Source organism: Acomys minous (genome assembly GCF_964271855.1).
Source record: "Acomys minous genome assembly, chromosome: 15".
Classification (NCBI taxonomy): domain Eukaryota; kingdom Metazoa; phylum Chordata; class Mammalia; order Rodentia; family Muridae; genus Acomys; species Acomys minous.
Genome location: NC_140497.1, coordinates 26437802 through 26464933, shown reverse-complemented (window position 1 = coordinate 26464933; position 27132 = coordinate 26437802). Strand labels below are relative to the sequence as shown.

The window sequence follows — 27132 nt, the reverse complement described above, 5'->3', positions numbered from 1 at the left end:
TCTTTTTTCTCTGTCCCTTTGCCTTGGTCCCCTCTATCTTTTCTGAAGACAGTTGCCTCCTTGTGTAGTAAGAAGACACTTTGAACCTTCATTACCTTTTCTGTATAAACAGCGGCTATCACTTGTTAGCCAACTTCAGACAGCGTGACCGCTGCCGTTCCATCTAATCTCTTTATTTTGAAGATCTCATGTAAAAAAAAAAAATCAAAGAGAGATGTTTATTAAACACTAAATATGTTTAATACTACCACACCGAGAAGATCTTAAAATCTCTCTAGAGTACTGACTGTGTGATTTCGGACAAATATATTTCTCTTCCTGTTATCAAGTATCTGAAAAAGAAGCAAAAGCCTTAAATCCCTTCCTACATTAACAGTCATAGTACCTTGTAATCGAATCTATAAATATTTCCATTGACAATATTAAACTCACTGCTGTCACATTTAAAGGAACTAGAACCCATTTTATATGAGCCAAACTCTTTTCTGTCAACAAAACTGCAGACTGCTGGCATTGTAGCGATCTAATTTCTGCCATCAGGAAAATATTACACACACACCGTTTTCTCATTTAAAAAACTTTAAGCAACTGTGGGTTGCTGTGTTTGTAGGGTGCGCAGCGCACCAGAGGAACCTGGGGACTTTCACTCTCTGAGTGCCTTTGTGGATTTGATTGTTTAACAGTATGATGGATTTTGGTGCCTTGCACTTTTTAAATTAAAATTTAAAGGTCGCACACAAAGTGTAGGGCTTCTTTTGGACAGTTCATTCTTGCCGTTCATACTCTTAATGAACTTTCACCACAAGTCAGCACTAACCTGGCACCAAAAAAAAAAAAAAAAAAAAAAAAAAAAAATCTTGCGTGCTGGGAGGAAGTGGTCTCAGGACGTGGAGTGGACCCCCGCCCCGTGTGTGTGTGTGTGTGTATGTACGCGCGCGCGCGTGTAAAGTTGGCCGATTTTATATTTCAGCCTCTAAGTTTTCACACCCTATATTCGTAGACCCTCCGCTTGTTCTTGCCCACAATAACCCCGGGAATCCAGACCCCGTCAAAGCTTCCTTTTATAGTAAGGAAGGGGCCAAAGTCCATACTCTGGTGCAGCAGGTTTGGTCTACCAGTACTCTAGGTGCACAGACGGAACAGCAGAACGCCCACCTTATAACTCTGGGGACTGGTCATGGTTACTTGAGGTGTCAGCTCGCAGGCCGCCCGGGAGACTTCGGGCTTTGTTCAGTCCCGAGCCAAGCCCTCCACGTCAGGGAAGCCAATTAGATCCCCGCTGGGGATCATCTGATCTCGCGTCCCTCGCCAGGAGGGGCTCAGAAAGGGCGGGACCGGCCGGCCTGCTCCGGGGAAACTGGGTGGCCGGCCGCGTGTCGGGAGGCCGGGCGCCGCAGCCAAGCCCCGCCCCGCATCTCCAGGCCCCGCCCCCAGGGGCTCCCCGGGCGCGCGCCGCCCCGCCATGTCCGCGCGCCACGCCCCCCTGCTCGCCGGCCGCGTGCGGAGCCGCGCGCCCCGGAGGTTCCCGGACCGTGGCGGCGGGCGGTGGCGGTGGCGGTGGCGGCGGCGGTGGCGGCGGCGGAGCAGCCCTGCGCGGGCCATGTCTTCTCCGGCCGTGGCGAGGGCGTCCCCGGGCGGGAATCGGGAGGCGGCCGGCGGACCGCGGAGCCGGAACGGGCCGTGGGAAGTGGGCGGCGGCGAGCGGCTGGAGCGCGCGGGCGCGGAGCCGGGGCGCTGGGAGCTACTGCTCCGCCGCGGCGAGCTGCTGGCGCTGGGCGGCCACCTGAAGGGAGCGCTGGAGGCGTTCGCGGCCGCGCTGCGCCGCGGGGCTCCGGCCAGGCCCGAGCGCCTTGACTCCCTAGTGGACTGCCTAGTGTTCAGCTACCGGCTCCGTCACGGGCTGCGCTGGAGCGCGGCGCCCGCGGCGGGCGCGGCCGGGCTGCTCAGTTGCCTGGGTTGCCGGGGCTTCCTCAGCGAGCCGGTGACCGTGCCGTGCGGCCACAGCTACTGTCGCCGCTGCCTGCGGAGGGAGCTGCGCGCCCGCTGCCGCCTGTGCCGGGACCGCCTGCCGCCAGCCGCCGCCACTGCCGAGGGGACCCCGAAGCCGCCGCCCCTGGCCGCCGCCATCGCCGACTTCCGAACTAGCGTCGTGCTCAACCACCTGGCGGAGAAGTGGTTCCCGGGCCAGCGCGAACGCGCGCGGGCAGCCGGCCGTCTTGGGGAGCTGCTACACCAAGGGCGCTACCGGGAGGCCCTGGCCGCCGCCTGTGACGCCCTGCGAGCAGGTGACGCGGGGTTGCGGTGCGGGCCGGGGCGAGCGGAGATCGCGAGTGTGGGAGGGGGCGGCGCCCCGGGGTGCTTCGGTCACGGTGGGGATCGCCTGGGAGCCGCAAGTGACGCGGTGCGGGGAGGGGCGCGGACGTGAGGTTGTCTCATGCGCGCGCCGTAGCGGGGACCCGGGCCGCGAAGCTTGGGCGCGGGGTGGGTGGGGGCCGCGGGCTTCCCGCTGCGCGCTGTCCGGGAACCTCAGCCAGGGTGGGGCGAGCATCCCCAGGCGAGGCAAGGCTCCGGGTGTGGGGGTGCCGCGTCTACCTTGGTCTTGCACTAAAGTCACCGGGGCAATTGGAAGCCGCGGGAGGGCAGAATTGCATAAGCTGGGTGGGGGGGCGTTGTGTAACGGGTGACGTTCGGTGGGCGTGGCGGGAGCCCGGAGCGGGCATCGGCACCCGGAGGCCCAGCGGCGGCCGGGCTAGGAGTTGGTGGCCGGCTGACCCAGAAGTGGTCACCTCTTACCTGCAGGATCACTTGCTCCTGGACCTGCCTGTCTCACATCCTACTCCCATAGACCTCTGTGCGGTGCTCCCACGTACCCCTGGTGTTGGTAGAGAAGTAGTCTCCCATGAGTTTGCCTTACCCATAGTAGACCTGTGAGAGGGAGCTTTGTAGGTCTTTTGTTTATGTTTTGGTCTCCAAGAAGCAGCAGCTTTGTCCTCCTGTCCTGGTTAGCGCTTTCCTTAAGATGGCTTTTAGGCTTTGAAAAAGGATCTTGCAAACTTAGTAAAACCAAGAGTTCCTCTTTAGATCCTTGAACTTGGTTGTTCTCTACCAGGGCGGGGTATTGGTGGTAGGACTCAACCTCCTGGAGATTTTCCATCAGGGGACCCTATCTAGAAAAGCATTTAGAGACATCTTTGAATGGCCACCTCTTGTGGGGGTTCTTTCAGTAAGGACATCTAGTGGCCCTTTCAAGGATGCTGCTAAACATCCCGAGACTCACAGCCTCCTACATGAAAAGACTATCAGGCCCAAATGTTAACAGTATCATTGTGTCAGGCCGGGCCGTTGGGTCACCTTTGTCGCCTGCCGTGAGAAATGACTTAGGAGATTAATCCCCAGGAAATCAATGACACTGGGAATGTGAACTGATTTTAGGTGTTAGGTAAGTTATAGATTTGTGACGAAATTATCATCCTGTGAGTCATTTAGTCCTACTGAACACGTGACAGCAGCTTCAGTTATACCCTCTGGTGCATATCTGCCAGTGTATTTATTCATGAACAGGCCCTAACGAACTAGAATGATAAAACCCAGAACAAATGATGGCCTTGAGTTCTGCTGGGGGGAGCTCTGGCCCTGTGAGTGAATAAAGTTGAGCAGGGAAGCTGGACCAGGCTGTGGTCTGACCTTAATAAGGGAGCAGAGCTAGGACAGGCAACTTCTCCACGGTCAGTCACCTGTGTGGTGGCACCTTAGACACCCTCCACTTTCACGTGTTGACCCAGGGTTCGTCTGTCTCCACAGTTTGTCTAACAGAAATGTTAACGCATATTTCCAAGGAAAGTTTTTTTGTATTGTTTTGTTAGTATATAATGGAGACTGAAACTTGAAGCACTATTTGTTATTATCCTCTGACGTGGTTATTTGATTTGATTAATTAGATTAACTCAGGTCCTGTCATGGGAGAATAGAGTACATTTCCTAAGAGCTAACTTAACATTCTGTGCCCAGTGTTACGGTTCTAGGGCCTGCCTAAAGGGCTGCCCTGCCTGGCCTCAGTGGATGAGGATGAGCTCAGTCCTGATGAGACTTGAGGTGGTGGGGAGGGTTGGAGGAGGGGCTCTCCTTTTCTGAGGACAAGGGGAAGAGGGATCAGGATGTAAAGTGTATATAAGTTAAAAGTAAATTAAATAAATTATTCTAGTGCTTAGACCAGGATGCTTTGGGGTTTTTTGTTTTTGTTTTTGTTTTTTTTGTTTTTTCCAAGACAGAGTTTCTCTGTGTAGTCTTGGCTGTCCTGGAACTCACTCTGTAGACCAGCCTGGCCTTGAACTCACAGAGATCCTCTTGCCTCTGCTTCCCCGAGTACTGGGATTACAGGCTTGAGCCACAGTGTCTGGCTTAGACCAGGATATTATCTGTAACAGAAAAAGCTGTGGATGACGAACTCTTTTTTTGTTTCCAGGCCTCACAGACTACATGTGAGATTTGCCTACAAGCTACATAACCACACTTTTTCAGGACTTGAACTCAAGTTTCTTGCCTTTCACTTTGTTATCTTTTGTTGTTGTTTGTTTTTCAAGACAAGGTCTCTCTGTGTAGACTTGGGTGTCCTGGACTTACTTTGTAGACCAGACTGGCTTCGAACTCACAATGATCTGATCCACCAGCCTCTGCCTCCCGAGTGCTGGGAATCACAGGCTTGCACCAACACGCCCAGCTTTCACTTTCTTATCTTAATTGGTTTTTTTTCTCCTTATGTGTAGGCTTGTCAAAAATCAGTAATTCCACACCTGAATATGTATCTCAGTGATACTAATGATATATATATATATATATATATTTATCTTTTGAATTCTTTGTGTGAGCTGAAGAACAATTACAGAGCTAAACATACTGTAGTTGGTAGAGGGCAAATCTGTGTGTTTCATAATTTATGAGCATTAATAAGAGTAGGCGTATAGCTCACGGGTAGAGTGCTTGCCTGGCATGTATAATATTCTGCTTTGCATTCCTAGCTTTCATAACAAACACCAGTTTGTCAGCTGCTAGCCTCAGAAATCTATTTGTACAGTTGTCAGTATTAAGTTTTTCTGGAGTTGGTGAGTTCGATAGGTAAGCATTTGAAATGCATCTATATATTGTCCAACTATAGTTATTAATGGTACTGTCATTGTTGATAATGAAAGAAACCTTGCTGTAATTTTTCATGTTTCTTAGAATGAGACAAACACTATTAGAAAAAAAAGTCTAGTTTGCAGTTGGCCCACACACAACCAAACTTATCCTTGTCGACAGAAAAAGAAAGCTTGGAAACCCTTGCCAAAATCAGAATTCCCATTGGGATTACATAAGGTTCTGTTGCATTGAAATATATTTAGATAACATTTAATCCATTGATCTTTTGGTATTAACTCTCAGATGTTTCATAACTTTCTTCTTAGTATTCAGGGAGCTTATGTAAAAGTCTTTTCTGCACTGGATCTTTATACTGGAAGTCTTTTGAACTGACCCCACTCTGGAGTGTCTTTTTATTCTGGAGTTTTACACTGACCTCCCTCTTTCCTGTGTTCCTCCCTCTCCGAATGAAGACAACAGAGCAGTGTGATTGACAATTTGGACTGACATTTTAAAAAGTCAGGTGTGTGTGGGGTGTATGTCTGTGTGTGTGCACACACACACAGACATACACACATGCTTTAAATTGACTAAGGGAAAAGTACATTTTTGAGTTTTTGTGTTTTCATTACTTTACATGCCATGGTGTGCTTGTGGAAGTCAGAGGACAATGTGTGGGAATTGCTTCCTTCATTCCATGTCAGAGCTGGGAATGGCTCGGCAGCAAATGCCTTTACCAGCCGAGCCGTCTCACCAGCCCAGACCTTGTCTTCATTATTAATTGTATGGTTCTTGACTTTCAGTAGCTTCATATGTACTAGTGGATTCTACAGAGAACCTTCAGAAGGATGCTGAGACCTCTAAAACTAGCAATGTTTTATGGCTAGGGACAAAGCTCGGCATGCTGGACCAGCCTTCTCCTCCTGTGTGACCTGGGGATCTGGTCTGACTGCTCTGTGCTCTGGCTTCCTTGTCTAAAACGTGAGCATGGGCTCTCTCGGAGGGGTGCTGTGAGAATTAATTGAGTGAAAACACATGAATTGCTCCAAAAACTGCTCACACAGTAAATTCCCAGAAGACCATAGATAGTTTTATAACATAAAAGCTTTGTTATGGCTAGGCAAATTAGCTGAAACTGAAATCTAAGCCTTGTGGCTTTAGTTCCATTTTCTGTATACATTATTACCAAATAAAAGTTAAACACTGACTGTAGTTTATACATGTCAGTTAGTAGCAGCAGCCTGCTTTATCAATTTTGAAAAAAAGTACTATGAAGTTTTAGTTATAAAAAGAGTGGTCAAATCAGATAAATTCTGAGTATGTTTAAAGAGAATATAAAAGGTTTCAGTATACAATTTAACCAATTTAAAATGATTGCATTTTAATCTATTTATGCCCTTGTGTATATTTAATGTATTTATACCCGTATTGTACAAAGAACACTGGCCAGTATGAGTCAGGGAAAGGAAGAGTTGAAGGGAAGCCTCTCTGTCTTGCTCCTCTTCAACTCTTCCCTTCCGTGACACACAATGGCCAGCCATGGTGTCAGGCTCCATTACTGATCCTTAGAGGTGTTTCTCATCAAGTCTAAGATTTATTTTATGTGGGTAAATGACAGGGTGGATCGTCCTCTTCTAAAACACGTATCCGGAGTTAATCTGCCGCTTACGTTACATTCTCAAGGTGTTGCAGTGTTATCAACAGTGTTGTTACTACCTGAGCACTTCCGTGCCAGGCCCGTCTCGTCGCCTCACCCCCTCTCCGTCCATGTGCTAACTTTGTTCAGGTCTAGAAGCAATTTTAAGGCAGAAGTATTTTATAGAGAAGCATCTTCCCAGGTAGGGAAACTGAGAGTCAAAGAGTTGAACTTCCCGAAGGGAATCTGAACCCATATCTTGGGATCAAATGTTTATGATCGTAACCTGCCGGTGGGTAGTAGTAGAATCATTTGCACATCAGTTGTCATCTTTCTCCTCACCTGGTTATTTTGGTTGTTTAATATATAAATAAGAAAGAGAATGGATGAGGGCAATAATGAGGGTATTTTATGCGTACACACAACACAGAAGCGTAACTGGGGAGAGTCTTGCATTGCTGAAGGGTGTGTCCTAGCCTGTTTCATCAGGTTTTCTGCCCATGCCTAAGTCGGGTAGCTTACGCAGCTCAGCCTACGCAGCTCGCTGAGATGTGAATCCCACAGGTGGTCATCGCCGTCAGAGACACAGACCTCTTCTGAACAAAATGTCAAACGCAGTATGGCATAGACGTCTGCGTCAAGCATTCTCGCTCCCGTTATTTGCGTTCATGAAGCTTTATCTCAGAAGGAATACCTTTGGTAAAACATCCAGAGTTTTACCTGACTATGCGTCAGCATCTCGTTCTCCTTGGAGAATAATTTCACCAACACTAACTGTAACACACAAGTGAACATGCACAGCCGGTGGGACAAGCCATGCATCAAATGTGATCTAATGAAAAAACCTCTGAAATTTTAGAACAAAGTAGCATGTGTAGCTTTAGACCTGTGTGTTCAATTAGAGTTTTAAAATTTGTTAAAGCTTTTTACAGGCTTTATATTTTTGAGGTAAATACTATGATTTATGCACAGATATAACCAATTACGTTTTCTCAAAATGCCAATAGAATGAACCACCCGATAAGCACATTTTCTGATTACCAGAGCATGCGTAAGCATTTCAAACTATGAACTTGAATGTTTTCTCTCAAGCGCACCAAAATGATACATTGGCAAGAGATTTCTTTCACTATAATGGCTAATGCAGTTAGAACACTTATTTCATAATGCAGGTAATCGATACAATCCGCTCTTTCTAAGCTGTCTGAAATTGTTTAGAATTGTGGACCTTTCTCTTGCATAAACCCTTTCCTCACTAAAACTCACAGGGGGTCACTGGGAAATGATTCAATGCATAAAGTGCTCGCTGCACAGGCATGGAGACCTGAGTTCAATCCCCAGCACCCATGGAGAAGGCTGAGCATATTAGCTGGATAATCAAGGCTGAGGAGGAAGGGGGGCTCTATGATGCTAGCTGACTAGCCAGACTAGCTGAATTGGTGAGCTTCAGGTGCACTGCCAGATGGTTTATCACAGAGAGACAGACAGACAGACAGACAGATGGAAGGATGGAGCCCAGCAGTGGGAGGTTATCAGTGTAATTAAACTGGAACCACAATTCCTCATTTCTGTATGAAACTGTAGGTGTGGGATTTTTTTCATTTGCGTAAAGAATTGTGGCAACTTGTAAAGCTGTTCTTGACAGATTTCCAAAAATATTTCAGACCAATTTAGTTACAGGGCCTGAAATGGCCATTTAAACAATGTCCTTGTCATTATAACACTTAAATCGAGATGGCTGGCTCTTTCCCGTCTTTACTAGTTCCTGTACGGTTTCCATAGTGATGACTCCTGTGATCACGACTCCTGTCTTCATTGAAGAAACCTTCTCTGTGTAGACTGATACGCGTTGTAATGCGTGGCACAGCTGGCTTGCCTGACTTCTGGGTAGGATGGGAATTCCACCTGCCAGTGCTGTGTGACGGAGGTATATTTGGCACCACGGGGAATTTGAAGACCCGTTAAGCTGAAGATCATGTGACTAAAAATGACAAAGAATCCTGACTAGTCCACTTGTGGGTCCCCAGATCCCCACCATGTGATAGCTCAGAACACTTCACCCCTGCCTGTCTGGAGATGAGACTGGTCTGAGTTATTGATGATGGAGGCGTGTGATGCATAGTTCATGGCTGCTGCTGGAAGAGCAGCTCATCCGTCACTGGTTTCCTGGTGGCCCACAGAATGCCACATGCCTCCACCACTGCCACTTCGCTCCTTCTTGCCCTAGGATGAAGCTTGCCGCCAGTACAACTCAGTTTTGTCTTTGACAGTACAGACACTGGCTATTTAGAGGTGATGGGGAGTGTGGAAAAAGTAAATATAGGCATGCAGGCTAGCCTTGAGCTCATCTTTTTAGTGCAGGCTGGCCCAAAGTTCCCCATCCTGCCTCAACCTACCCACATGCTGAAGTCATAGCATGCACCACCACATTCGGCTTAATTCCTAATTTTCTTATTTCTCAGTTTCTCAATATGCAGTTTAGAAGCAACCTGAAGAGTCTTGCTAATGTTGTGGATCCCTGAAGATCGGCACAATGGGGCACCACGGCTAGGGAACTCCTTCAGCCCACAGCATTCAAGGACAGCTCCCCTAGTTTCTTGGGCTCTGTAGCAGAGCTGTCTAATGACCACAGCATCGAGTGCAAGAGGAAATGAGAACTTGGCGGAGGAGTTCAGATGGGTCAGATTTAGTGTTTCTCCTTAGATCGCAAAGTTTGCTCAGAGCCAGGTTCGCGGAGTAAAGGATGGAGGCAGCCCTTACCTCAGAATGGAGCTGCCTTCAGACGCCGCGCACATACTGTGAAGGACCACGGTCAGCCTAGCGCCCCGCCTCTTCCACGTATCAGACCTACGCTAAGCTCTTGTTACTGGCAGTGTAGAGGTGAGCGGCAAGAACTCTGGGTTCAGAATCTTGAATCTTTCATTTCCAGCCTGGACAAGCTACATGTATTGAGCCAAGGGCAACATTTCATTCATTGGGACCCTTTAATATAGTTCTTCATATTGTGGTGAACCCCCCCATAAAATTATCTCCTTGCTACTTCAGTTATGAATCATAATATAAATATCTGATATGTGTTGCAGGATATCTGACATGCAGCCCCTCTCGGGGTCGTTACCCATGGGCGCTGGGCAAGCACTACCAACCCCAAGCTTTATCCCTGGCCCTTTCCATTTATTTTATTTTATTTTATTTTTTGACAGGACTCTCCCTAAGTTGCCTCGGCAGGCCTTAAGGTCTTGCTGCTTCTCTTCTTAATAGCTGAGGTTACAGACCTGAGCCACCAGTCCCAGTATCATAAAAATAAATTTTACAGTAGGGCCACAAGCACAAGGACCTGAGTTTGAATCTCTAGTGGAACACTCAGATAAAGCCAGATGCAGTAGCGCGCGCCTGTGATCCTAGTGTTCCTATAGTAAGGTGAGAGGCGCCTGCAGCGAGGAGCAAGGAAGACCCTGTCTTTAGGTGGAAGCTGAGGACTTGGTACACGAGGTCATCCTCTGACCTCCACAACACATGGGTGCTGTGACATGTATATACCTGTACTAACGCACAGGCTGTTTTTAAGTTTTAAAAACCCTTTAGTCATAAGTAAGTGAAGGATGCTTGGCATTTGTCCCAGATGACGGTGGGTCTGACTTCACAGTCACATTGTTGATCCTAGTGGTGTTCTGTGTCAAGGGAGACACCAGTGAGAATCATCCTGAAAGGAGGTTGGTGAGATGAGTCATGCTGGGTGGAAAAGTCATCCACAGAAGAACAAGGCTACACAAGGGCTTAGAATGGCGAGGAAGGAAGATGAACAAAGGGAGGAGTCATGCCACAGTGGCATCCCCAGAGGGTATCGACAGCCAGAAGAAGTAAGGCTGCGGGAGGCAGGGCCCCCAGTAGCATCTCTGTCTTGTGGGTGGTGAAGACAGGAGAAAGCCAGCTTCAGTGACAGGACTGAAGAGAGTCTGGGAGCTGAACTTAGGGCTGGTGGCCAGAGAAGTGGAAAAGAGAAGAGAGAGTTGACAACGCCAAGGATCGCTTTGATTTGGGAAACCAGCGGTGTCGCCATGAGAGATTGCAGGAGTGCTTTTAGATGGAGAAGAAGCTGATGGAGGATAGCCGTAGCAGGCTGATGGAAACATGACTGTGAAGTTAAGGTGAAAATTCAAGACTGAAGGCACAGACTCTAGGGGCAACTAACAGCAGAGCACTAGATCTGTCCCTGGCCCTGGTGGCAGAAAACAGCTAGCATAGTCCACAGAGTTCAGGGCCACTGCACCTTCATCATCATCATCACCAATAATGATGATGGTGGTAATGATGATGATGATGCCAGGTCTTACCATATAGTCCTAGAATTTACCAGTTATGCCAGACTGGCCTCTAATTTGGGACATTCTGGACTCCTGAATGTTGGGGTGACAGGTGGGCACTCCATGCCAGGCTATAAGACCCACAGTAATTATCATCAATATGACTACCCCAAACCGTGTCATCCAGTGTCTCACTCTTCAACAAAGTGTACAATGTGCCAGGCATGTGCTCAGTGCCACAGACACCCGCAGTAGTGGACAGAAGGGGTAAAGTCCTTTGTTTACTCCAAGGTCCTCAGTTCAGGCGCAGAGCAGGCGTTGCACCGTTGTTAACCCTCAAATGTGGGTTGATAACACAGCCAGGGCAGGTTGCTGCTCTCAGTTGGCTACCTTGAAAGTTTACGTGGAGAGTAACCATTTCTGTAACGTTTGGCTCTCTATAGGGCCTGAAGCAGTGTTCTCAGCCCCTGTAGGGAGTGCATGGGTGGGGTGGGCCTGGTCTCCGCAGAAGTGATGGATGTGTGAAGCCACTGATGAGTTCACACCCTACACCTGCATTTGAGCACTGTACAATCTAGCGGGGACTTGACTTTACTTGAGCGGGAAGCAACATCAGTAGTGCTGATGGGCAGGGAGGACAGAGTGAGAGCCAACACCATCCAAAAGCAAGCAGGAGCAGCAGAGGCTAGGCATCAGCAACACCTGGCCCAGGAAGTGCAGTTTTGCATCACAGCTCGGGCTTTTTTTCCTAATGTTGTTTTGTAATGGAGCCATTCAGAATAATTACTGCATTACCATTTGACCCACAAGGAGCTGGGCAAGAGTTTTAAAGCTAGCTCTTTTCCTCTCCTCAGAGTGCACCTGTGCTCTTATCTGAAGTGTACCTACATATTAGGGCTTGTTTTAGGGTTGCTAAGTAGCTGAGTGTTTATAGAAACGATACGGCCCCTTTACTACTTTTGCTGGAATGAAAACAGTTTCTTCTTTTCTGGCCTTATAATTGTACATATTTATGCGTGGCGACCAGAAGAGCATGCCTCCAAGGTGGTGGACACCAATCAGGAAGCACATCTGGCTGGAAGCAGGCTGCGTTAGAACCCTCCAGCCCCGTACTGAGGTTTCTGGTAATATCTACCATCTGAACCCCATCTGCAAAACTTTCCCCAATCTCCCCCAAACAGTGTCAGCAGCTGGAAACAAGCGCTGACAGGAACCGGAAGGAGCCACGTCACATTCCAATCCGAACAGGCAGATAGACAGATTTGAGTGTGCATCCTGTGCCGAGCATGGTGAGAACTCACTGTAAATATGTGAAATGCGAAGACCACTAATGGGTCTGAGAACAGAGCAGGCTGCTCTGTGTAGCCCTGACTGTCCTGCATCTAGCCCTGTAGACCAGGCTGGCCTTGAACTCACAGAGATCCACCTCCTCTGTCTCCCGAGTGCTGGGATTAAAGGCATGCGCCACTACCTCCCTGCTGGTGGCAGTCTTGAAGAAAACTGATTCTCCTCTCCTGGCGGCTCTCAGTTGCTGCTGGGCTCTGCTCTGCTTGAGGATGCCGGGGCCTGTGTGTGACATCACCACCACGCGGTCGTATGTGCAGCTCCCATGTCATTTTCTTTAGGAAGATTATGTTTTTGTGAGACATTAATTCAAGATTTTTTTAATTGATGTAAAATTGAGGGAACAGTATAATTGGCAGTTCTCAAGTATGCGGCAGAAACTTAAAAGTGCCTCATTGAGTTGTTACAGTGGGAGCTATCTGAAGAAAACATTTTAAAAACTAGAGTAAATTAGGAGCTTTTGAGTTCTATTTGATATATTTTTGGAGGCATTAGGGATCATTGTGTCCATTTTTACAGTGAATGCTTTATCTTATAAACATAAGGTTTTGAAGGCTTAAAGACGAATAACTTTAAAAGAAGACTCAGCTGAACCTCATGGATAATGTATTAGACTTTTCTTAGACTTCAACTATTTCGCTACCTGTAATAATTAATTACAGTGGTAGAAGAGGACCAGCTAAGTGGCTGAGATCCCAAAATCCATTGGACAATATTTTGGTGTCTCAAGCACATTCGTAGAGGACAGTGAAAGTAACAGTGACCTGATTTCCCAGGAACATTGGAGGTTAGATATCTGTATTTAGGTGGTTCAGTACAAGTCCTGTTGTGGCTGCAGTTAAAGATTTGACTACTTACTTACTCTGGCCAGCCCTTTCTCTTTAGAATCAGGACCATTTACACTCTCAGAAGACTGAATCTTGGTCACTCCCCTGTCACTGTGAGACTTTTTTTCTGAAGTGTTTTTGTTTTTATAAACAGTGTTTTATAAATTAAAATTCAGGGGTGAGTCATATAATTGTTTTTATAAATAAAGTTTCAAAAAGGCAAGTTTTCTAAATTTGTAAGATATGGCTTGAAAATCTTTATAGAGTCCTTTTTGAAAAAAAGTTGTTTTCTTTCACAGAAGTTTTTTTATCTTAAAAACACTTCCAATATTCATAATTATAATTCTTGCCACTAAAATAATCTTATGATAAAACCTCTGTTCAAGTTTTGACATAAGAAGTGTGTTGCATGAATGCTGTCCTTGGTAGTTTTTAACTTTGGAATCACAGGTCTTTTCTTAAGCTGTTATGATAGTACTTTGCAGATTATTACAGTCATCTCTCTAAAATAACCATATCATTGTGAAATGTTTATTTCAGAGCCTAGCGACCTGACTCTCAAAGTCTACAGAGCGGAGTCCTACGCCGGCCTGCAGGAGTTTAAAGCAGCCATAGAGGATCTGAATGCAGTTCTCTTTCAGCTCCCCAACTGGCCCGAGGTAAAGTGCTGGTCACGTCTGTGTGAGCTTTAACACGGCCGCTGTGAGGAACTGCAGTTACAGGCACAGGTCCTCACAGAGTAGATGGTTGACTTCCATATGGAGCTTGGAGCTAAGTCAGGGTATCGTGTTTACCACACGAGCATCAAGGCATGAGTTCAAACCTCAGGACGCATGTGAAAGCCATTCCTACACCTGAACACACATACAGAACATGTACACCTGCTTGCATGTGAACACACACACACACACACCACATGCATACCTGTCTGCACATGAACACACATATACCTACCACATGCACACCTGCCTGCACCTGAACACACATGTACCTACCACATGCACACTTGCCTGCATGTTAACACACATACATATACCACATGCACACCTTCCTGCACATGAACACATACACACACCACATGTATACCTGCCTTCACATGAACGCAGTTATACACACCCCACACATACCTGCCTACATGTAAACACACATACACACAAAAGAGAATCATTTTTAAAAGAAATACATAGCTTTCTGGAAATTTAGTTCAGTATGTATTTTTTCCCCCAACATAATATTTTTGTTGATTTCTTGGGAATTTCATATAATGTATCCCAGTCACACTTTCCTCCCAGGCCTCCCATGTCCAACCTGTGACGTTCCCCAAAGGGGGGTGGGGGAAGAAAAATTGTAAGCAAATTTTATTATTGCAAAACTTGTAAAACAACATCAAAAAACCCCAAAACATGCATTTTATAAGTAAAGAACAAACAACTCATGACACCAAAAAATATTATACAATTTTTTAAATAAAAATTTCACCGTGCTGTGTTATAAAGATGTATTGAAACTGGGTGCACCAGCTGAGTTAGTAACGGAGAGAGCGAAGTCCCGGAAGCTGGAGGTGCTGTGAGCGTGGAGTGGGAGGCAGGTTATTCACCAGGCACAAAATTTACAAGTTGAGTAGCAATTTCTGTTTGACAAGAACTACAAAATAATGACTTAAATTTTACCTAGATTATTTGTCACTAATAGTTACAAGGTAATTATTTAAATTTTAGTGAAATTATTTGTCACTGGTAATGATCTACTGAAGGTATTGAAGAAGTCGCTCATGTTTAAATATGCCCTGATTTTAAGATGAGAATTTTTTTTACATGCTTTTAAAAATACATGGCTTTTGATACATCTTAAAGTCAATAAATATACATGCTATTTTCTGTTTCCTTCAAACTGTTATTATAAGAGTAATCTTTAAATTGGTGATTTGGGGAGGTTTAGATGTTAGGATCACTTACTGCTTTTCCAGAGGACCTAAGTTTAGTTTCCAGCACCTATGAAGGGTAGCTCACAGCCACCTATTAACTCTAGTTCCTAGCGCGCGCGCGCACACACACACACACACACACACACACACACAAGATAAGCAAGTCTCTAAATCAGTAATTTCTCAAATGAAGATGCGTCTCTGGTTTGAGACAGGGTTTCTTTTCTTTCTTTCTCTCTTTCTTATAAATTTATATATTTTATGCATGTGAGTTCTCTGTCTTCATGCACACCAGAAGAGGGCATCAGATCACAGATGGTTGTGAGTCACCGTGTGGTTGCTAGGAATTGAACTCAGGACCTCTGGAAGAGAATCAATTGCTCTTAACCACTGAACCATCTCTCCGCATCTCTGGTTTGAGAAACATTTACTGCTAGAAGCTTCAGTCAAGACATTTTGAGGGCCTCAGTTTCCCCGTTTGTAGTACTTCCTTGGGCTAGCCAGATAGGCCTTTGCATGCTTTGTCCTTGTCAGAGTGGCTCACGTGCAGAATCAGCAAGCCCCAGAAGCCTTTGCTTGGTTGGTTCCTTGGTGGTTTTTGCAGACAGCTCTGTGCGTGAGGTTTTGGTGTGTGTTTTGTTGCAGGTCTACTTCAGGAAAGGGAAAGTCCTCCAGGATGCCGGGTTCCTTGGCGACGCCTTACAGCTCTTCCTGCAGTGCTTAGCCCTTGATGAAGACTTTGCACCTGCAAAGCTACAAGTAGAAAAGGTACTGACTAAAGGTCCTGGTTTACCAGCCATACCAGTCATCGTTACCAAGACAGGGCTGGCACTGAGGTCTTTAAAAAGTGAGACAAGGAATGTAAGAAGGAATTTTATCTGAGGAACATTTTGACAAGCATGTTCTTATCCTTAATATGTTGATTTGCAGGCGGGGGGGGGGAGGGGGTTGAGACAGGTTTCTTCTGCATAGCCCTGACTGTCCTGGAGCTTGCTTTGTAGGCCAGGCTGGCCTCGAACTCAGAGATCCACCTCCCAAGTTCTAGGATTAAAGGTGTGCACCGCTAGCTACCACAAGGCTTGAATTCTTGATGAAACCAAGGAATTTCATTCACAGATATTTCAATGTGGTATTTTCCTGTTAGCCAAGCGTCCCCTTTATCTTAATAAACCGTTTATCTGAGTGATAGGATTTGTTGCTTGCTTGAACACCCAGGAAGCTGCATTGTGCAGCCAGCCGCATTTTGAGCTCCCAGGTGTTGCTGGGCAGCTGCTGTTTGCTCCCAGGCAAGGACTCAGCGATGGAGGCAGCTGACAGGCTGAGTTCGGTGGGAACACGGGAACCTTTAGAGTTCTGTGCTTGAGTCCAGGTTCTTAGGTTCACACAAAGCCCACAGCACCCCAGCTCCAGCTCAGAAATACATGGCAGTGTGTACCTTGACCTCTTGACAGAATAGGTCCACCAACAGATTAAATGCTTCCGCCTCTCTTAAAACCTCTTCCCTTTATAATTCTTACATTTAAAAAGCTAGCCATTCCCTTGGGTACCTTCTCAGGCCACTTTATGCCTTCTTTTCAAAGTTTTGACCCCCTCTTTTTTTTTTCCCCCTTGAAGTGAGATGATTCCTTGGTTTGCAGAACTTTAAAATGTATTGATTCTTTCCTGATCACTAAGAAATAGTGTTTGCTACAAGCACCTTCCAGAATTTGAATAGACAAGTTTATATTGTTGTTCCTCACCAGATAGTGTGTATCTTCTGTTACATTTTTATTATTAATATTTCTTTCAGATTTTGTGTGACTTATTGTCACCGGAAAACCTAAAGGAAGGCCTGAAGGAGTCTTCCTGGAGTTCGTTACCGTGTGTTAAAAACAAGCCTTTTGGCTTTCCTTTGGGAGTGGAAGAGCCCCAGTCTCCTGCTGAGCCTGGCCTGAAGCAGGTACGGTGTGGAGAAGGTGGCTGTTTGTTCTGTACGCCCATCTCTGTAACTAAGACCTCTGTTTTCTCATGGTCAAGCACTAGGACCTGCTTAAGTGCATATCACCTACCTACTCACAGTAACAGTATCTGGTCTGCAGCTTTTGATTTGTGCTAAAGCTATGTACGTAATGTTGTTGCTCATTGACCGCCATTTTAGGCCACTTAACTGTCACCAAGCTGATAGTGTCTTAGAACATGCAGATGGTTATAAATATTTTATTCTCAGTCTAGGGGCATCTACATTAGCATCACTGCTCTAAACCTCACTGGGGCCAGTCAGCTTGATATCTAAGGCTCTGTAAACACTGACAAAACATCGTTTACTTGTCCATGCTTAGAATTAAAAGTTCTCTTAAATGAGCTTTCGAATGCATATGATAAGGAGTCAAAAACCTTGCTTCTATTTTTTCTTTCTTGGTAAGAAGAATAAAGGACGGTGGGGGGGGGGGGGGAGAGAGAGAGAGAGAGAGGGAGAGTTACCTTTGTTTATTGTGTTCTGCAGACTGAAGAACAACCAGAGGATGCCGCAGAGGCTGTCAGAGGAAGCTTGAACCGTGCTAGGTCCGCGCAAGCCATCAATGCAGCGGCCACGCCTGCCAGAGAAGACGGTTTAAAGCGCGTGTCCTCCGAACCTTTACTGTCCGCTCAGGGAAAAGGTGTTCTGCTGAAAAGGAAGCTGTCTCTCTTAGAACAGGATGTGATTCTTAATGAAGACGGGCGGAGCAAGCTCAAAAAGCAAGGCGGTAAGGCCTTCCTCCTGCTCCTAGCCCGTGCAGCACCACCGCTTCAGAGTGTCCTTTGAACTTGTTCCCTCGGGAGTAAAACCCTGTGTGTTTATTTGATTAGAATCCCCCAGTGAAGACTCCGCCTTCTCATTAGCTTACGGTGACATCCCCGAAGAATTAATAGACGTCTCAGACTTCGAGTGTTCTCTCTGTATGAGGTGAGTGTGTCAGACGTTGTAAGGACGGCCGTGTTGATACAAATATAGCATAAATGTAGTATAGATTAGGGCGGGGTTAGGTGAGATAAACTAACAGCATGGTGCTGAGGATCAGGACACAGAATTTTCGTCCTAGGTGTAGCTTTTTACGGTTTTGAGGAAACGGACCTCCGAGCCCCTGGTTTCCACATTTAGAAAGCGGGGCCAGTGTTTGCACAGCGTGTACCTCGGTGTAGGGAGAATCTGGTTGTGCAGCAAGAAACGGAATGTGGGAAGTTGTAACAGACTCGGAAATAGATCTGAGGAAGAATCCAAACTACGTATTTTAGATGTATCATTCTGTTCTTGTAGTAACCATAAAGTCCTCTCAAAATAACCGGGGATAAGGATTTCCATATGTGGGTATTCATGACGCTGGCTGTTAGCATGGCTTGAAAGGACTTTTCCCGTGTGTGTGTGTGTGTGTGTGTGTGTGTGTGTGTGTGAGAGAGAGAGAGAGAGAGAGAGAGAGAGAGAGAGAGAGAGAGAGAGAGAGAGAGAGAGTTGGTAGCATCGAGGCCTGGGGCTGGCCAGCTGGGCTGAGCGTGAGACTCTGGAGTGTCCCTCTGGAGGGCTCTTCATTCGCAACCTTGGTTTCCTCATCCCAGGGGATTACATGGATAATTTCTAATTCCTACAAATCTAGCACTATTCTGAGGAAGCCCAAGGGTTATACTTTAGGAAATAACTAAAGAGTAAATACAGTTTTTTTTTAAATTGAGAGTCATGTCTGGTATTACAGTCTGGTACTTCATATTTATTATTATACAGTCATATTTATTATTATACAGTCATATTTATTATGTAGACCAGGCTGGCCTTGAACTCACTGATCCGCCTGCTTCTGCCTCCCTAGTGCTGGGATTAAAGGCGTGTGCCAGGACTAGCTGGCTTCCTATGCCTGTCTTTTCTGAAGCAGGACCTAGCTGTGTAGCCTGTGCTGGCTTTGAACTCTGGATTGTTCCGCCTCATCTTCCTGAGTGCAAAAATTAAAATTATGGGATTAACTATGCATTCCTCCATGCCGGGCTGGATTATCCTTTCCCTAAATTAAAATTTCAAGTTAAGGCCAGGCATGGTGGCTCACGCCTTTAATCCCAGCACTCGGGAGGCAGAGGCAGGTGGATCTCTGTGAGTTTGAGGCCAACCTGGTCTACAAAGTGAGTCCAGGACAGCCAGGGCTGCACAGAGAAACTCCGTCTGGAAAAACAAAACAACAACAAAAAACAACAACAACAAAATCAAGTTAAAATGCAAATGGGTTTTGTCGTGGCACCTTTATACTTGTGTCGTTATAATTTACTTAGAGTATTCTTTTTTTTTAGTGTATTTTATGTAGAAAGGCTTTTCTAAAACTGTTACAGATCATTTTTAACTTGAAGCTGTATAAAATTCACATGATCACCAATGACTTACTTAATATGCTCCGGCTATCTTTGAATTCGCATTTACTTTCCCTTTGCTTTCACAGCTCAGTTTAGATCAGCCACAGCTCAGGTGTTCAGTAGCCACGTGCGCCCATCTAGTGGCTACTACAGTGGTCAGCACAGTTCTAGGCCCCTGGAAGGGCACCTTGTTGCTCAAGGTCTTCAGAAGGTTCAGGGGGGCACAGTACATGTAGCATTGCCCTTTCCACCTCTCCTGCCCCTCAGCTTGACTTCTGGCCTCATCTAAGCCAGTAGTTCTCAGCCTTCCTACTGCTGTGACTCTTTAATATACTTCCTCTTGCTGTGGTGACACCCTCCCCCCCCCAAGCATAAAATTTTTATTGCTACTTCATAATTGTAATTCTGCTACTGCTATGGTTTGTAATGCAAATATCTGATACGTAGCCCTGAGGAGGCCTCGACCCACAGGTTGTGACCCACTGTTCTAAGTAGCTATTTTTGTATCGTGGTCCGTTATTAACGGAAGCTTTTCTAACAGAGAGGCTCCTGGTGTGGACTCTAACATGTACTTTGCGTTATTTCAGGTTGTTTTTTGAGCCAGTAACAACCCCATGCGGACATTCATTCTGTAAGAACTGTCTGGAGCGCTGCTTAGATCACGCGCCATACTGTCCGCTCTGCAAAGAAAGCTTAAAAGAGGTAAATGTGTGTTTGTATCTGTTTATCGATCAATCTCAAGTCTGGCAGCACGGCTTGGCTTCTGTCCGGCTACAGAAAGAGTGACTTCATTTTCAAATGGAGGTGCATTATACATCCTGACTGACTAAAAGCTCCCTGCTGATTGCCTGCACTGTTGAGGAAAAGGGAAACTGGGAGTTGGCGAGAGATAGGGCCTAAAACAAACAGAAAGAAAAGAGCCCAGGAGACGGCACAAGTAACAGATAACAGATCTACTTGTTCTCATATTTTTCAGGAATCTTATTTAAAACAAACAAAAACACTAAACTGGAAACTACAACACACACATGCGCGCGCGCGCACACACACACACACACACACACACACACACACACACACATACACACACGGGACTTATAAAATTAAAAAGAAGAAAAAATAATAATAAAAAGTAATAAGATAAAAAATTTTAAAAAGGAAAATCCCTGACCCAACAGTATGTGACAAGAAGCTTCCAAAGATGACACTGAGTTTGGTTTTGGTTTTGGTTTTTCAGAGGCAGGCTTTCTCTGTGTAGCCTTGACTGTCCTGGACTCAGGTTGTAGACCAGGCTGGCCTCGAACTCAACAGAGATCCACCTGCCTCTGCCTCCTGGGTGCTGGAGTTACAGGCGTGTGCCACTGTGCCCAGCTTCTTGTTTTAGTTTTTAAGAAAAGCAATACCTGCCTGCTCAGAGAAAGGTTCAGCTTTAATGAGGACACTACTGGGGAAACTGCTGCCCTGCATCTCACACTTGAGGCCTGCTCCCGATCCCTCAGCACCCAGAGCAATTGTCCTGTATAGCCTGGAGAGTGGTGAAGCGGGCCAGCTTTTCTGTCCAGGTTAGTGGCCACATTTGGTTACTGAAGCACTTGAATTTTCCTCGAGTGGCAAAGGGACTGGTTTCCATTTTGTTTTAATTAACTAAAACTTCATGAGGTATAGTGACCAATGCTCGTTACACTGCCATCGCGGCTCTAAGAAGCTGGGGAGTCGGGGAACAGAAGAAAGCAGGCAGCGTCCCCCTTTTCTCAGACTCAGAGGTCAGCACAGCATCCCATGTTGGGAAAGGCAGAGGCAGTACTGTCTCCTGGCCTCCTCTTTCAGGACCAGCAAAGTGGGGCTAATATAGCAAGCTTCCTGGTGCTGTGTGGCAACAGCAATGGGAGCATCCACGGGAAAATGAGTCCCTGTGAGGATTCACAGTATCGTGTGCAGAGAAAAGCATCTTCCACCAGTAAAGTAAAGAAAAAATGAATGAAAGCTAGATTAAAAAAAAAATACCTGTACAGAAAACACAGTGGCGTGTGTTGCTGTATTTCATATGTGTCTTACATAGCAAGCTGATTATGTTGAAAACACACACAAGAACACAAATATACATCCACACATCCACATACAGTGTTTGCAAAGTCAAGAAATCGAAGATAAAGTTATTCTTGAAGGGTTTACCAATTGTGACAACTTCTTGGTGTTTTTGAATAAAGTATACAGAACATGCTATCTTTCCCAGAATTTAGGTAGTATGTGCTATAATTGCTTTTGTTTTCAAGTTAACTATTTAATACAGTGCTTTCATTTAGAAATGTTTTGCCTTTAAAAATACTAGTAGTTTAGTTGGGCAGTGCTGGCTCACTGCATGCCTGCCTTTAATCCCAGCACTCGGGAGGCGGAGGCAGGCAGATCTCAGCAAATTCCAGCATAGCCAGGGCTACAAAGAGAAACCTGTTTTGGTGGGGGGAAAAAAATACTGGTTGTTTGAAGGAAAACTGAACACACTATTAGAGCATGTAACCACCTATTTTAAAACATCTATCCTGTTTTTAACTTTGAGGATAGTTTATATGATTTGTAAAGTACAAATATATATGTTATAGTATATAATTTGAAAATAATACTGGTATGCTCTACAGTTTTACATATCTCCTACTTGCATTTTACTGTCCTCATTTCCCCATTAATATGGTTTAAAGACATGAGCTTTGCAGCAGCTCATAAAAAATGATAGCATTTCCCTGTTACAGAGCTTACGAGCTAGTCCATCCCTTTGTATAAATACTGTACCTTTGTGAATTAATGACTGTAGCTATTTGACAGGATCCCTAGCTAAATTCTTGGGAGCTGGATTACTGGATCGATGGCAATATTTTTATAATAATCATTAAAAAAAACCCTCATTGGATTACCTAGTCCCCTACAGCTGTTACAAAGATTTAGACTCCCTTCTAGTGATATAAGGCAATATTTTGTCAGCTGTAACTATGTGAGCATCCACTTTTCAGAAATCTTTCTTACTCTGACAGAAAACAGTAAGAAGACAGCTCGTACAAGTCTGCAGTGTGTTTAGTGTCATGATGCATACTCCTGCTGTCTGCACGCATATAGTCTGATGGAATACAACTCCAGGCCTTCCCTCCATTGTAAAAAGAGTGCCTCAGCGTGTCTGCTGATCGGCTGCCCTGTGTCATCTAAGAACTTGCTAAAAGTGCTGGTCCTCAGACTCGACTTCACCCCCTGAGTCAGAACCCTGGGGTGGGTCTCAGCAATCTGTGTTTTCACAGGCTCTCCTAGTCGACACTGAAACCCACTTTCATAGCCACCTTCCCAGCCGCCTACATTTCCCATTGTGTCATTGTGTTCTTCATTAGAGCTTGACAGATCTGTTATTTTTGTTGGCTCTACGGATGAAGGATGGCTTCTCTTTGTGACTTTTCTCCCGAGAGTTCTTCCTGACTACTTGTATTTAGTACACGTGTCTTTCCTGTGTGGGCACTGTGAGCTTGTCTCTAGTGGTCGTCAACTTTTAGTTTAATTACTGACACTTATGTACCCATAGTCATATGGTACAGTGCAGGGACAGGGATGCCCCTTCACTGTGGTAAAAACAGTAAAGTATGCACCGTAAGGTGAAAGAGTAACCAAGAAAGACACCGTGAAGTGGGTCATAGGGTCCTGACCTGAGAGAGCTCGCACGGACAGGAGAGGGGTGGCTGTTTCTTTATCCGTCACAACAGTGATAAATGCTGCATGCGGAAACAGCATTTCAGAGCATTTGGAGAGCATAGAGGTGGGGGACTGCTTATACAGGAAAAGCAGTGTCCCAATGAAGTCTGAGCGATAATAACATTGGAAGAGAACCCTAAAGGACAAATGGAAGGGCTTGGGTGGTAGCATATTGCCTGTAACTCCAGTACTTGGGGAGCTGAGGCAGGAGACGCTCAAGTTCCGTGCCAGCCTGAGCTACGCAGTCAGACCCCCTCTCACAGAAACAGCCACCGCACGCCCACGAACCCTACGCAGAGACTTTATCTTTGAAAGCAGCTAAAAACAGGAATTGTTTCGAGTTTCTGAAATAAGGCAACTGCATTATTTTCTTCATCTGTATGTTTTCTCTGCTTCTCAGGCACTGGCTTGTGTCATGGGAGACGGCAGGGGCCAGGCTGGCTGCCGCCAATAAGAGATTTGTGCTCATGGCAGGACACTTTCTTCACGGAGGGCTTGGCTCCAGCTGCGTCTCAGTCTTTCGCACTGGAGCAGAGGCCCGGGCAGGTTTATCACGTAGCCACATGAACTGCAGGGTTCCCCCTCGCTAATTAAATGCAGTCAGAATCAAGTATGCCAGTCTGTAACAAGGGCTTCGACCTCTCACTTAAACTGTTGGCCTGCTTTATGTTGTTAGGAAAACATCTCCCGGAATGTGAAATAACTCTGTCTTTCAGTATCTAGCCGACAGGAGGTACTGCGTCACACAGCTGCTGGAAGAGCTAATAGTCAAGTATTTGCCAGATGAGCTGTCTGAGAGGAAGAAAATCTACGATGAAGAAACTGCCGAGCTCTCACAGTGAGTCTCTTCTCAGTGAATTAACTGTCAGTCCATGTAGCACAGAGGCATAGTGCAACCAACAATCTGGTTTCCTGTCCTGAGTAGAGGGGTTCATAAAAAGTCAGGCGGCAGAGTCCAGGTGTCCTGTAGGGAGTCCTTGCTGCGGCTCTTTGGACTGACGCAGTGGTAGATGCTCTGAAGGGATTTCCTGCTCGGACAGCAGGCCGTGGAATGGGGCAGAGATGAACTGGGTAACGCAGGTGGAAATGTGGTTTCCCACACCCTAGAAGAGGAGGAGCATCAGCCTACGTGAGCAGGGATTTTAACAGACAGCAGTTCTCAGCCTCGCAATGCTGCGACCCTTTAATACAGCTCCTCCTGTTCTAGTGACCTTCCAACCGTAAACTTAATTTGCTGCTACTTTAGAGCTGTGGTTTTGCTACTGTTAAGAGTTGTAATGTAAAATATCTGTGCTTTCCAGTGGTCTTGGGTGACCCCTCGTGTAATGGTTGTTCAACCCCTAAAGGGTTCGAGACCCACAGGTTGAGAGCTGTTGGGCTAGAGATAAGGAATGGGCTGGGATTGAAATATGGAAGAATGTCTTAAGGGTCAAATCCTCAGCAAAGATATCAGCGGGAAAACATCGAAGTTAGTAGGGCAAAGGAACACCCTGAGGTGACTTTGAGGTGCTAGCAGGTGTCCCCATTGCCGTGGACTGGTCAGAGCTGGCCAGGTTTGCCTGGCCCTGCCTGTCTCGTGCATCTTTCTTTCTTGTTCTTTTCTCCCCCTTTCCTTGAGTATTTTTGGCTTTTTAATCAGTCACTTGGATCTCTCTGAATTTCTCTATGGGTTTTTAATTTCTTATTTCCTTCACTTCTCTCAACTAATCACATTGAAGAACACTGTTAGTTTTGTGTGCTGTTCTTACTTAGCAATAGATTGTTTCGGTTGTTTTTTTAAAACACAAGTAGAACATCGAATTTCTCACTTTTAAAGCATGAGGAATTGAACGTGTATGTGGACTTGTGTTTTCCCGTGTGTGCCCACGGATGGTCTTCGCAGGCCAGCGGCCTTCAGGACAAGGTTCCTAAGCATTCCCTTACAGCCCCTGCTGGTGATTTGTCCTCCCAAGAACCTGGTGTTTTATCATATGGTTCTGTGATGGAAATATTGAGGAGAAGCCCCTGCCTCTTTTAGATGCTCAGCGAGAAGGTTGCAGGGATGCAGTGACACTACAGATCTGAAGGTTAGGGGTGGGAGAGTGGACGTGAGGAATGTGCAGAGGCTGGCAGGTGGAGAGCTGAGAGTGGGGGCGAGACGCTTACTAGCTGAGCTACTTTTTAACCTCGCTTTTGAGTTAAGCATCACATGTCCTTGGGTCATTAGTGGTCACGTAGCAGCAACATGAAAACGGAGCAGAAGCAAAGCTGTAACCCACAGTCTGGGAACGTGCTCTCCATGACCTTATTGAAGTACACGGGGCCACGCTGGTTGTGTTATTCTCCGTCATCCTCTTCTCCACAGCGTAGGTCACTCTAAGTCAGTGTGCAGTCCTGGGCCTCCTAGCGGGCAGCGTGGCACGCTGTCTTCGGCCACCCCATGCTTTACTCTGTCCTTTACGGCAGCTACTCCCCACAGTGCTCCTGTGAGTGTCCATCTCTGCATCTGTAGGATTGCTTCTAAAAGGAAGATTCTTGGTCCCAAGGACACGAACATTTTCTACCAAAAATCCCACGGAGTTTCGGCAGTAGAGCCAAGTGTTTCCCTCAGCTTCCCACACAGAGCCAGGCTTTCTCATCCTTGTTGCCTCGCGTTGACTTGGCTCCTCTTCCTGTTCACAGTCTGGCAGAAGGAAGGGTCCATCACTTCCGTTACCTGACAAAAACGTTTTGTTGAACTATCTTCCTAGATTGTTTTAAAATACCATGTTTAAGAATTTTTGTCTATTTTGGGAGCCCATTTATTTTTCTTGACGTTTTTAATGGATAAAAGCTATAACCCTGCCCTGTATTTTTAAGTATTTTAAGCAAATTTTCAATACAAGATGCTAGCTATGATAAATTTCCTTTTGCTCTTCAGAAATAGTGAGCTCTGCATAGTACCCACCATTTTAGAATTTGGGCTTATAAATAAGAGAATCATAATCTGGTTTTTAGTCTCACGGACGGACGCAGCAATGTGACCTTGGCGGAGCGAGCTGCTTCCTGTTCTAGCCGGGGACTGAGAGCATGTACGATAGATTTTTTGTTATTGTTGTTATTTTTACGTCAGTTTTTTGCTGCAATGATCCTGATGGACTTTTGCTGTCTGCTTTGGTCTGTTACAATGAAACCTCTTCTTCTCCTTTAGCTTGACCAAGAATGTCCCGATATTTGTTTGCACTATGGCCTACCCCACTGTGCCTTGTCCTCTCCATGTATTTGAGCCCAGATACAGGCTCATGATTCGAAGAAGCATGCAGACAGGAACCAAGCAGTTCGGGATGTGTGTCAGCGATACGCAAAACAGGTGGGCTCCTCGTGAATGTCCGTACCTGTGCCTACATGGGAACTTGTTGGTTTGTGTCTGAATGAGGCCTTGCACGCTCACGCTTAAACAGTGTTGTTCCCTTAAGCTTTGCAGATTATGGCTGTATGTTACAAATTCGAAATGTGCATTTCTTACCCGATGGAAGGTCGGTTGTTGACACAGTTGGCGGAAAGCGGTTCCGAGTTTTAAAAAGAGGAATGAAAGATGGCTATTGTACTGCAGACATTGAATATCTGGAAGATGTTAAGGTATGGAAAATGTTCTTTTCTGGGGCATTCTGGGCCATTGTGTCCTAGGGCTTGGCACCAACATTTAGGTGAGGTTTTCTAGGTACAGGAACCAGTTCTTCTGTCATTCACCATTGCTGCCTACAGGGCTTAGTGCCAGTTCCTTTTATTTTTTTCTTGCTCCTGATGATGCACGCATTTGAGAACATGGGGATGGGGTCTACAACCTCTCTGTTCCAGGCACCCCAGGTGGCATGGTGCCTAGACTAACTATGCCCGTATATACCGTAGTCAGACATGGTCATCACTTAGCCGTAGCAGTTGGCTAAATAGAGC

The 27132-nt window shown here is 46.0% G+C and overlaps 1 protein-coding gene across 2 annotated transcripts in view; it reads left to right on the top strand.

The window, feature by feature from the left end:
• Window positions 1-1479: 1479 nt before the first annotated feature.
• LONRF1 (LON peptidase N-terminal domain and ring finger 1) overlaps window positions 1480-27132 on the top strand; it is a 32153-nt gene continuing 6500 nt past the window's right edge. Inside the window, exons 1-10 of one of the 2 annotated variants that reach the window (XM_084759659.1) lie at window positions 1480-2285; window positions 13767-13885; window positions 15796-15918; window positions 16940-17089; window positions 17633-17870; window positions 17977-18073; window positions 20085-20199; window positions 23937-24058; window positions 26390-26548; window positions 26655-26817. In XM_084759659.1, the coding sequence (XP_084615785.1) occupies window positions 1601-2285; window positions 13767-13885; window positions 15796-15918; window positions 16940-17089; window positions 17633-17870; window positions 17977-18073; window positions 20085-20199; window positions 23937-24058; window positions 26390-26548; window positions 26655-26817 (1971 nt within the window). In that variant the 5' untranslated portion in view covers window positions 1480-1600. Of the gene's footprint in view, window positions 2286-13766; window positions 13886-15795; window positions 15919-16939; window positions 17090-17632; window positions 17874-17976; window positions 18074-20084; window positions 20200-23936; window positions 24059-26389; window positions 26549-26654; window positions 26818-27132 lie in introns of both variants that reach the window. The other variant, XM_084759658.1, reaches the window with a different exon arrangement.